General features: G+C 37.9%; 1 protein-coding gene across 1 annotated transcript; it reads left to right on the top strand.

Moving 5' to 3' along the window:
• The first annotated feature begins 849 nt into the window (after positions 1-849).
• LOC131411035 (double-headed protease inhibitor, submandibular gland-like) lies at positions 850-4,784 on the top strand. The gene is made up of 6 exons (XM_058549748.1): positions 850-916; positions 1,510-1,523; positions 2,064-2,185; positions 2,841-2,883; positions 4,116-4,222; positions 4,679-4,784. Exons 1-6 carry the CDS (start codon positions 850-852, stop codon positions 4,782-4,784), a joined length of 459 nt encoding a protein of 152 aa, XP_058405731.1.
• The last annotated feature ends 7,990 nt before the right edge of the window (positions 4,785-12,774 follow it).

Genomic DNA, 12,774 nt, shown 5'->3' on the forward strand with positions numbered 1-12,774 from the left:
CATGAGACACTATGTTAAAATCTGGATTTTCATTAAAAATATCCATTTTAGTTATTGAAGTAGTATATCTTAGTGGGGAAAAAAACCCAGATTTTAGGAGAGAAGTATAGGCCTAGGATTCTGGAGAACTGGCTCTCCCAACTGTTAACTATGTGACTATAAAGAATTCACTTAATCTTTCTGACTTCGTTGTTCCACCTGCAAAATAGCAATAATACTGGTCTGCATATTTCACAAGTTTGATCATTCAATAAGCCTTCATCGAACACTGTAAAGTATCTTCATAATCTAGAAAAGCAAGGTATTACAGTGCTAACTATTAATGTTGTCTACTACCGTACACTTTAAAGAAATGTCCTCCTTGCTTCTATTTTCTATTTAAACTTTCCTGCATTTACCATAACCTTAATACCCTTTAGACATGTCATTTAAATGTTTATTGCTTCTTTACTATACCTATGATTTTATTTGTTCTCAAATATAGCCATGCCATTGTATTTGCTGAGAGATCAGAGAATTATTACACAAAACGTCTTTTGGTAGATGAATTGCAGGGCATAACTGTTCCAACTGTCTATAAATCAAGATAAGAAGGAAGCTTTCCGTGACAAATGAAATAAATATCCCAGCTTCGGTTAACAGCCAATCATGATTGAACAGGTCCACTTTTAATGAGGGTGGGACCCTGCCTGTGTACTGTGTATGGATGTATATATGTGTGTGTGTGTGTGTGTGTGTGTGTGTGTGTGTGCGTGCGCGTGTGTGTATTCAGCAGACCGATTTCTGTCTCTCTCTCTGGACTTCTTGCCTCAGAGCAGCAAATCTCTACTACCCTCCTTCATCATCACTATGAAGAGTATCAGTGCTTTTGCCATCCTTGCTCTGGCAGCCACTACATGGGCTGTCTCTCTGCCTGGTGAGTTAGTATCCCTTTTCAATACTCATACTTTTGTGTTAACTGCAATATATTCAGCCTTAAGTAATTATAGAACGTTAAAGTCAGAAGAAAATTTAAAAGGTATCTATTTGGATTGGTCTGATTAATAAAGTGGGGGTGGGTCAGACCTTCAAGAAGAGGAAGAGAGACTGAGAAGAAGAAGAAAAGGATTGTGGGCTCATTGTGCAGTTCCTGATAAGGATGCTCAGGTGTCTGACTTGCCCTTTCAGAAACCACCTATGCAACTTTGAGACCGTAATCCAACCCTACCCTGGGCATGCCCACAGGAAATCCTAGAGACCTGTGACAGCCCTTTCTCCAAAGGCCAGGGATTTCCCACATGTTTTTTTTTTTTTTATCAGTATCACATACATCTCTGTCTTCATACTGAGGTGGCCCTGAGGGAAGAAATGACCTTTCTTAAGGTCTGACCTGGGCAAGGGATGTTGGGAAATAGGTTTTAGTTTCTGTGAGCAATGAATTCAGCTTTGCATTACTAACTATGGAATTTGTTCTTTCTCCAATTCCTTCTCTGCAATTATATCTCATTCCCCTCTCTTCCGGTGATCAAGAAATAGGGACAAAGGTGAGTGCAACCTTCTCTGTGTGGTCTTTGTAAAAATGAAATCAGAGCTAAGGTGTAAACGGAGCTGTGAAAATAGCTAAACTGGATCACAATGGACTGAAAAAATTCCTCAGGAGGTAAAACAGTCCCTACTCTACTTCTCCTGGTGGTGTTTCTTTCTTTCAAAGTTGTGAAAAGAATCTCCTTGCAAAACGAGAACAGCAGATAAAGTGAACTTTTACATTTGGGTAGAATTTTAAACTTTTCTAAGTGATTTTCATATTTGTTATTCTATTGGACTCTCATTGTAACCCTAAAAAGAGAGATTAATATTTTCTTCTCAAACAGCTAATTCTCATTTTATTCAAGGAATGTTCTAGGTCTGATTTATTTTTGTAGCACAGCACCTGGTCCATAGATGATCTTCTAGACATGTTTGCCATAAAGTTGAAGAGGCTAGCACTATTTCCAGTTTCTTCTCTCTCTTACCATCTTGATATGAGAATGACCACAGAATTAAAGGGAGAGAAGGTAGGACATTATTTTTTGTTCCAATTACAGGTGGACTGCTCCAAATACAACAGAAAAAGCTCCAGGATTATGTGCACAAGGGAGTGGAAACCAATATGTGGCATAGATCAGAAGACATACAGTAATGAATGCGTGTTTTGCAGGCTAAACCAGTAAGTAGAGTACTCAGACTGGAGCCCTTTTTCTTTGTTAAAGATCACAAAGTCCACCTTGGCCAAAATCTTCTTGGTTTCTAAAAACATAGTTTGACAAATCCTACCTTTTGTCATGCTCCTCCAATACTCATTGGACATTGCTTTGTTAAAATAAAAAAATAAACGTAATTAGATCTCTAAAGTTATATATATATATTTTTCTTTGCCATCCAGTCAAATTCTCAATTCATATTATACACCATCCTGGGGCATTAGCTGTTACATATAGACATTTTTATTCCCACATTACCGTTTAAGGAAACTGGATCAGGCAGGAAATGTACCTTGGTCAAAATTCCATGAATCTCCTGTGTTACATCTTTCTTATTGCATAATGGCAACTCAGAAGACAGCTATCTCTATTTAGGCTGATAGCCATGGACACTGTTACAAGACTTTGATGGATCATTCACACCCCAGAGGAAATCCATATTGCTTCTCATGATTGTCTGGAAAGTCTAGGAAAGAGAGTGAAAGTACAAATTATCCTCCATTCAAAGATGTTAATGATCAATATTAGCCAACTAGAGTAGATACATGACTGTTTTTCACTCTGTAGATTATGAAATATCAAGTAACTGCATTACCCATTCAATAAAATCTTCTCTTCTAGAAATAAAGGATTTCTACTCAGAAAACTTCATGATGGTATATGTGTAAGTATATGCAGAAATCTTATTTATTCTTAATATAAAATGTTACAATAATTCCTCACTTTCATAGAGGAAAACTACTTTAAAGTACATATTCTAGGAATTATCTATGACTATAATCATAGATAAGACATCTGGCCAGCTTAAACAGACGACCTGAAGTATAGCTAATTTATTTACCCAGAGGAAGACTCCACAAACTTTACTCATAGCCTTTAATTGGGGCACATTGGTATTCATGTGGTTATTTTCTAACACTGCAACTAATTAGCAGGTTAGAAAGAGGACATTAGGGACTCAAGGACGCTCTTATAACAGTAAAGGAAGTTATTAAAAAAGCACAAAAAATTCAAGAACAAATGTAGAGACAATTCAGGGGTAAAGAGCTATGTGAGTGGAATGTCAATAATTCTAATGGAGTTTGAAACGTGATATAAGAGAATTATAAAATGAGGTTGTGGTAGTAAAGACAGTTCATTTTAAGGAGGGACATCTAACCCAATTTAATGGGTGAGGGAGAAAAATGTCATCATGAAACTGCTATAAAATTTGTTAAACCGACTTTTAAGGAGGAATAGAGTCAGTCTGATGGATAAAGTGGGTAAGGTCATGCAAGGCAGGAAAAGCACCCTAAGCAAAGACACAGGGATATACAGGAGCAGGAAACACTCCGGGAATTCAGTCCTTAAATTTAGCTAGAGTAAGAGGCAGGGCAGATGAGACTGGAGAGACAAGACCCAGTCATGAGGAGATGTTCTGTTGATAGGGTATCAGTTAAGTATTTGAAGAACAAGATCTGATTTGATTTAAAAGATCACCCTGGCATCAGTGTGGAGGGTGATTGAAATCTCAGATAAGCATGGAGGCGGGGCAATAAATTGGCAGGCAATTGCAACTGCGTAGACAAGACATATTGAGGGCCTGAATAAAGTGGATAACAGTATGGCGAGGAGAGGACAAATTCAGAAATTAGGTACAAGATAGAACCCACAGGATGTATTCTACTTGTCACTTCAATGTAGAGAATGAGTGAGAGGGAAGCCTTCGACTTGGGCTGAGCTATTCTTTGCTGTGATGAGATTCCCATCATTGTTGGGTCAGATTATGTAAACTGCAGAGGATATGTCTCTTTGCATGTGGGATTTTGGACTAAATGATCCCTCAGGTCTTTAAAAAGTTCGTTTTCTGTAATTTAATTATTTGAAATTGTTTTCCTTTTTTTTTGGATGTGGCAGATTGCGTGTATTGAATATTCTGATGCATGCACCAAGGATTACCTGCCTCTCTGTGGATCTGATGGAAGAAAATATCTCAACAAATGTTTGTTTTGCAATGCTGTTGTGTAAGTGCTGAATTCGATACGTTAGTTGGAGGAATAGCCTCTCCCACAGAGCCAGAAACCATTTTAGCTACCTAATAAGCTGGATGCTGCTATGAAGCATAAGAGATGGTTTACTGATAATCATAATATTTTACAAAAAGAAGTAAAAAGAGGGAGAGAGAAAGAAATAAGTGGATAGTAGGAAGAAACTGAAGCTAGGAAAACAAGAGACTTGATCAACCTCATAATATTATTAAAGGGCAGATACAAGAGAAATTTACAGATTCTTTGGCTCCTAACACTGGCTTTTACTAGCGCATTGAATTTCTTTTTCTATGGTGCTGAAGCTCAGTAATTAATCTCAGTAATTGATCAGTAATTGAGCTGTGTACTCATTTGGCTGGCTTGAGCTAAGAATACAAAACTTAATTTGAAGTCTTCAAGACCTTCCTTTTAAAAAAATGATTTCTCTCGTAGGATGAGCCGTGGTGCCCTTTTTTTGGCAAATTATGGATCATGCACTGATGCTCAAGAGTACCAGAATCCCTTCGGTGGATTCCTCATAGAGAAGCAGATTGTCTAGGATGGCTGTGGGGGCAAAAATATGGGTTTGATTCTTCAATAAAAGATTCTCAGCAGCAATTCCTTGTCTCTATGGATGTGATTCTTCTCCTAAGGAGAATATCTATGGTCGTTTTCCTAAACTCTAAGTCACATGGAAAGATTTCCTCTGTTTCTCCTCAAGTTGGGAAGCTAGAGAGATCATACACACCCTGGTAAGAGGAGAATCTGCTCATAGCATCCCATTTAAAAAAGACTCAAATTTTTTAAGTAAACATGGGTCAAAGGGTGGATCTGACCATTAGTCTTACATTACCTTTAGCTACAGTAATGAAAAGCAGAAAATTCAGACTTGGAGAAAGATAGAGTGAGAATCCATAATACTATAAACTAATCAGAACAGACCAGGAATAACATATATACTTTAAGTGTCACCATTTAAAGAGGATTCAGTTACATATGGACATCTGCAAAAGAAGGCATCTTGCTAATTATGTTGGGGAAGAGATTAAAGACAATATCATCTGATCAAATGTTGAAGTCACTAAAAAGGCCAGAGGAAAATTCAAGGTATGGGAAAGATGAGGGTATATGCAGGACTGTCATGAGATAGAGGGATCAGAACTTTCTCAGGTCTGAGGCTCCAGAGAGAGGGCTCAGATCATGAATGTAATATGAGGAGATAGATGCAAATAGTAATAAAGTTATGCCCTAAAGGTTCATGTGTCGAAAGCGCAATGGTATTTTAGCATAGGGTGGTTAAATGCTTGCCAGCTATGCTGTAGAGATTTGTGTGTTTTTTCTAACAACACAGATAGAAAGGTCACTAGCGGTCAAGCAATGTGTTGTGTGGGGAGAGGCAATACAAATGGACAAAAAGAAGAGTCTGTGTCATTAAGGAATTTGTCGACTAGTCAGAAAGACAGACTTTTAAAGAGTTGATTACTATACATTGTAAAAAGACTATAATCCAGAATTATTAAAATTTCAAGAAGAACTGAAAGGAAGACTTGAGGTGTTAGTCATATAATGAGCTAGTGTATTAGTCTGCTCAGGTTTCCATAACAAAATACCACAGATTGGGTGGCTTAGACAATAGAAATTTATTTCTCACAGTTCTGGAGGCTGGGAAGTCCAAGATCAAGGAGCCGGCAAATTTCACTCCTAGTGAGAGCTCTCTTCCTGGCTTGCAGACGGCCACCTCCTCACTGTGTCCTCACATGGCAGAGAGAGAGAGAGAGATGGGCCTCTTCTTATAAGGCCAATCCTATTGGATTAGGGTTTCACCTTTATGACCTCATTTAACCTTAATTATCTCCTAAAGCCCTATCTCCAAATACAGTCACATTAGGGATTCAGGTTTTAACATATGAATTTTAGGGAGATACAGTTCAGTCCATTGCAGCCAGGTTGCCAGAACTTTATTTTTATTTTGTCGTATGTTAAAATAAAATGGATGACAATATAAAGACTGGGAGGGGAGAAGTGATGGTATTCTATCATAGGGTTCTATGCTAAGTAAAGTGTAATGCCACTTAAAGGTACACTGTGAGAAGCTCAGAATGTATACTAGAAATCCTAAAGCAACACTAAATAAGCCAAGATGGGAGATAAAATGGAATAATTTATTTGTAGTCCCTGGAGAATAATCTAAGTGGAAGAAAGGGATTTCAGCAGAAGCAGCATTCCAGGAAACTTCAGGAGGAAGGAAAACACATGGGCAGTGGTAGTGAGAGCTGTTTTAATCATTAAGGGAGCTTCTGAAACTATCCAATTCCAATTATTCTTTTTGTGTGTGTAAGAAGACAAAAGCTAGAGGGAGCAACTGATGAAACAGGGTAAGCTGTAAAGAAATGAGGATATTGGAGCAATTTCTAAGAAAAAGAGAAAACAGCTGAGGAGATGGTAGCATTTGAGAATATAGGATGAATGCGAGATATGGGAACAACATGGGGAAAGCGAGCAACTGCAAAATTAAGCAGTTGAGTAATTTCATTATCAGCTAAAAGCAGAACAAATCTTAAGGAATGCAGACGGTAGGGAAATGTGTGTGAGGAATTTGAATGGGATGACAGGAAAAGTGGGAAAATTTGTGAGAGTCTGGGAAAGGCTGAAGGGTAGAGTTAGTCAAAAGTTTGATTTCTTCAGTTGCTCTACTAGCCTGCCTTGTTTCTTCTCTGCTCCCTTCAAAATTTCTAAAAAGGGGCCGGCCGTGTGGCATAGTGTTTAAGTTCGCGTGTTCTGCTCTGGTGGCCGGGGGTTCGCAGGTTCGGATCCTGGGCACGGACCAACACACCACTCATCAAGCCTCCACGCTGTGGAGGCATCCCCTATACGACATAGAGGAAGATGGGCACAAATGTTAGTTCAGGGGAAGATTGGCAACAGATGTTAGCTCATGGCCAAGCTTCCTCACCAAAAAAAAAAAAAACAAAACAAATTTCTAAAAAGTTAGAAACAGCTGAAGATAGGCACTAAAATTTCTGTGGAGGGACAAAAAAATCTCAAATGTTAAAAAATAGGATTAAAAATTTTTATTGCAGGGACCATTTCAAACAATGATATAAGGACAAGAGAAGCTGAAGTAATGAGAGAGGTTTGAATGGTGGGAGGAATACAGGAGACTAGAATAGCCAATGAGCTCTGAGAAATTCGGGAATTCGGAGCATGTACAAATCTAGGAAAAGCTGGTGAAATGTGAGCAACTGAGGACTGAAGAGCAGGTGAAAAAAAATGTGAGGAGGGGCCCAGGTTCTGTGAATAGAGAATAGCTGAAAAGTGGGGAATAGCTAAAGAGAGGTAAACCAGGAAAATCATGAGAGCCACAGTTTTTGAACAGAAAAATTTTCAACATTACTGGTCGTATTAGGGGTCAAAAAGGCAACGAGCCGTTCAACAAGACTACAAATTTATTTTATGCTGAAAATGTTGGATGTTCATGAAAGTGTAAAGTAGGGAAATTCACACAGTATCTTCGAGTATTGTTAGTTAAAAATTCTCAACGATAAGATAGTTCTACCAGCTTGCATGTCTCAATAATTTGAAGCTAAATGAGTTCGATGCTAGCCGTAATGTTACCTACTTGAAATAAATTGCTAGCAACGAACTTGAAGCTTGAATTTTGAATTCTGCGTGCAAGGGAAACTGTGTGATTTCTTTAATTCCTTGAATGTGTATTTCCTAATGATAACTAAAGTGTCTGCTTTTAATAATATTTTTAAAAATTCTCATAAGTTACTAAATGTATTTGAAAAGTGCTACATTTTTATCCAAGTCATGGAGACATGAATTGGTCAGGTATGCACTCATTAACTTTCTCCAAATCTATACTGAACTATTATTGAAAGTGAGGGTTTGATATTCGTAGTGGTATAACTTTTTCCAATACTTTGTTATGAAATATCAGCAAATACAAAAAGTGAAAGAATTTTACAGTAAAACCAGTAAACCCACCTCTAAGATCCTGTCATTAATATTTTATTCTACCCACTTTGTTACATAAGTGATTCAATTTTGAGATTTAAAAACAAGTCTTCTATCCCTCTATCAAGCTTATGGTTTGGTGTAATTAACAGGTATTTCAGGAAAATAAAGAGAGCTGTTTGAAAACATCTTCAACTATTCATCTGGGTGAACCTAAGTATTCTAAATATGTAACGGTATTAGGGTGCGAGTCTGTCACAACAAAGCACCACAGATTGGGTGGCTTAAACAACAGAAATTTATTTTCTCACAGTTCTGGAAGCTAGAAATCTAAGATGAAGGTGTCAACAAGGTTGATTTCTTCTGAGGCCTCTCTCGTTGACTTCTGGATGGCCATCTCCCTGCGCCTTCACATGGTTTTTCCTCTGTGCTTGTCTATTTCCTAATCTCCTCTTCTTATAGGACACCAGTCATATAGGATTAGGGCCCAACCAATGACCACATTTAACCTTAATCACATCTTTAAAGACTCTGTCTCCAAAAACAGTCACTGTATGAGGCACTGGGGGTTGGATTCTCAACATATGAATTTTGAACGGGGACACAATTCAGTCCACAACAGCAACAAAAACAAAACTGACAAGAAAAGTGAAACCTGAAACTGATATTAGACTAAAATATAAAACATAACTTATAATTATATTTTTTCCATTTAATCAAGAGTCTTGATATTCGTGTTGTTTGATTTCATAACATGCATATGGTATAAATGAAATAATTCATAATCATATAATACTCCTCATAGACTTTAAGAAAGTAAAGATTTAAGGTTAATATCAAATAAATACTTTCTAAGTAAAACATAGTAAGCAAAATAAAGACAGTAATTATATGTTCATAAAATAATCAAAAGTAAAGATGTGGTGTCATTAAACGAATAGAATGGCTACTACAATTTTAGGAAAAAAAATTTTTAAATACAGAAACAAATTTGTTCAGACAAAAACAGAATTCATGTAAGTAAACTCACTTTTTCAATTTACAGGTTAAAAAACACAGTTATGTAATTATTCCATAATTATATATATTTTAAAAAGTAAGCTATATAAGTAAATCTACTCTACAATATATAGATATAAATAAATTATAACATTTTAATCATACGTCACAGAGCTTATTCTTTTGCAAAAACACATCCTTTAAAGTTTTCTTGGAACAATTATAAACATTCATCAGCTGAGATGCCAAACTCAAGAGAAAGGAAAGATAAATTTTAGACCATATTATTAAAATCTGAAACCAAACACCATTTATTATTAATAAAAGCATAAACCAAAACTTAAAAAAATTAAGATAGTCAATATTTCTCTAAACTTTTGAGCCTACGCTTTGGGTTTTCAGTCTTCTTTGGTGTGTGTGGGGAAGATTGGTCCTGAGCTAACATCTCTTGCCAATCCTCCTCTTTTTGCTGAGGAAGATTGCCCTGGGCTAACATCTGTGCCCATCTTCCTCTACTTTATATGGGACGCTGCCAGAGCATGGCTTGACAAGCGGTGTGTATGTCTGCGCCCGGGATCCAAAGCTGCGAACCCCGGACCACCACAGCCAAGCCCGTGAACCCAACCGCTCCGCCACCGGGCCCGCCTGGTTTTAGTCTTTTTTAAGAAAACATGTCTCTCGTGTATTGAAAATACATTTTTCTAAAATGTATCCAAATATCCCCTCCCAAATATCTTCTTCTTTTAAGATATCTTAGATAAACATACTCTAAGTTGTTGAAACATACTTGCTAAACACTTCTGACTTGTCAATTCGTATTGGTTTAATCTTCAACACAGCTTTATGACCACTAGTAGTCTACTCTGTGCAAAGGGGCAAGGGACTAAAATTTTTGATCGTGCACTTTTATTTCCAAATTGATTGTGAGTGTACATCTCCAATATATGTTCTATGTAAATAAACCGTCAGAATCTCTGCCTCTGGAGCGAGTTGGGGTCCTCCCCGCCACGAACTGTGGGATTGCCTCCTGCTACAACCTGGAAGTTGCCGGGGGACTACAGTGCTGTCCGCAGGGCTATGGTCACCCCGCCTCGCCGTACCCCATTCTTGTCACTGGAGTGACTATCCACCGTCCTCGAGTTTGTCAGCCAAGTCCATGCTCACGTTGAAGGCTGCCTAGCCTGCAGAATTGGGGTTTTAGAAGACTCCTTTACTTGCCTGGGCATCTCTTTGCCCCTCATCTTGCTTTCCTTTAGGTTCCTCTGCTGTCTCTGCTGCTCTGCCCTCAGGAAGCAAAGATGGCTCAAATATGGAGCACTTGTTACTTAAGGGGAACAGTACACCAGGCTTTACCACACTCAATTATCTTGTTTATAGTAAGTATCACATGCAATAGCTTTATTTGATTAAGCTTCAGACCTGTTTAGTAAAATGAGGTGGGATGGATTTTGCATGCGTGAGTCAAGATTTCATGGACCTGGGGATCACAGAATACGGAAATACAGCAGCATGGCTTCCAAGATTAATGACGACTCGATATGTTTCAGAGGCTTTCATTTTTTATAGGTGAGAAATGCTGTTTTCATAAATGAGATTCATATCTTTGTTTACTTAGTTCTTCATAGTGTCACTTATGTACGTTACAAAGAGCTGTACTATAAAAAATTTCAAACACATGCAAAAGTAGAGAGAAAAGAATCATAAACATTCACCTGCTTATCATCCAACCCTCACAATTAAGAACTCATGGTCCAAGATCTTAGAAGTTGATGAAATATTATTATCACCCGAAAATAAATCTCTTTATCATTTAGGGAAAATCAGGCAGTGATGGTAGCTTATTAAAATATATAGAGGTTTTCTTACCAAAAGGAATAGCTCCAAGATCAGATCAGATATGACAGAAGAATTTAATATATGTCAAGAAAGATCGTGTTGGCCAAGTGGAAACAGAAAAACCAAGGATAGGAGAGGCAGTGCCGCCGTCTTCATTCAAGCACTGGCCATAGTCAAGGGCACTCTCTCAGGGTGCTGCAATCTTCGATACCCCTCACTGATCTATGTACCTCTTGTGGATATATATGCATCAGCTGCTATTTTACAAGGGTTGGGAGTCTAGGCTGGTGGTTGGCCTTAGTGAGATACAGTAAGATGTTGATGCCCCAGAAAGTAATGAAAAGAAAGGATGAAACTGTTTCAGTGATTGTAATTTACCACCCACTATCGCCAGACGTTGTGCCAGGTTCTAGGGATTCAGTGATGCCCAAGACAATCTCTGCCTTCATGGATATTATTAGTCTTCTTAGAGGTGGGCCACATAGAGAAATCCAAGCAAATAGACAGGGAGAATGCTAGATGAGGAAATGCAGAACTAAATTTATGGCAGTATTATTGTCAATAGCAGGAAAAGGAAATAAAACGAAAGCAAGAGAAGAATAGAACCTCTCTTTTCATTCTTCAGTATGGAGCCTTGGGACATCAAGGATTCTTATCTGAGAATTTAAGTCCTCACTAAAATGGTCTTTTCAAATATATTCAATATAAAACTGATACAATAGTCCATGCTATTGGACAAAGGATATTTGGTTCCTTTGTTATTCTGGCAGACCTGAAAGAGCTCCTTCTGAAACCTTGAAAGAAAATAAACTTATTTTCTCCTTGTAAGACATACCCAGCTTGCAGATAGCAAAATTTTGTTTCCTTACTTATAGATTTATTCTAGGGGCTTTGCAACTTTCTTGACTGTGACTCACAGTAAAAAAAATGTATTTTACCTCATCACCTAGAAACACACACACACATGATTCAAGTTGCTTTTTAATTTTTATTTTATTCTACTCTATTTTACTTTATTCTTTTATTGTATTTTTTAAAAAAATAGTGGTTGTAACAACATAAATTTCACAACCCATTAAAGGGTCACAATATGCAATTTGAAAAACTTGTGCTGTCCTGTCCTGAGAAATAATGCTTAATTTTGCCAAGTGTGTGTGTGTGCTCATACTTGGGTGACAGGTACAACTGTGAAAAGCAAGAGCGACATCTTCAACTCACACTGATCAAAACACGGCAAAGGAGAGTTGATCCAGAGGGCCCACAACTAACCTGGGCTCTTATCAAGATTTAGATTGCCATCACCTCTCCTCCCAGATACGCTATAAGATACTATGGGCAGGACTTGTTGTCCCAAAGTGAAATGGAGAGAAGCAAATCAATCTTTTGAAAGGGACATAAACCTGAGGGAAGAGGAGTCAGATTAGACACTGTGTGAGCTCACCATCAAGGCCTCGCTTTAAGGACTTCTTAGTTATTTTCCTTTTCATCTCTGAGAATTCCATCTCTATGTGACAGCTTTTTACATTTTTCCCTTCTCAGTAATTCCCTTTAAAGATTTCCTTTCTCCACACTTTTAGTAAAGAAATTCATGTACTTGGGGCCGGCCCCGTGGCCTGGTGGTTGAGTTTGGCACACCACTTTGGCGGCCCAGGTCCGTGGGTTTGGATCCCAGGGGCAGGTGTACACCACTAGTCAGCCATGTTGTGGCAGCAACCCACATACAAAATAGAGGAAGATTGACACAGATGTTAGCT

Source organism: Diceros bicornis, chromosome 1 (assembly GCF_020826845.1).
Source record: "Diceros bicornis minor isolate mBicDic1 chromosome 1, mDicBic1.mat.cur, whole genome shotgun sequence".
Classification (NCBI taxonomy): domain Eukaryota; kingdom Metazoa; phylum Chordata; class Mammalia; order Perissodactyla; family Rhinocerotidae; genus Diceros; species Diceros bicornis.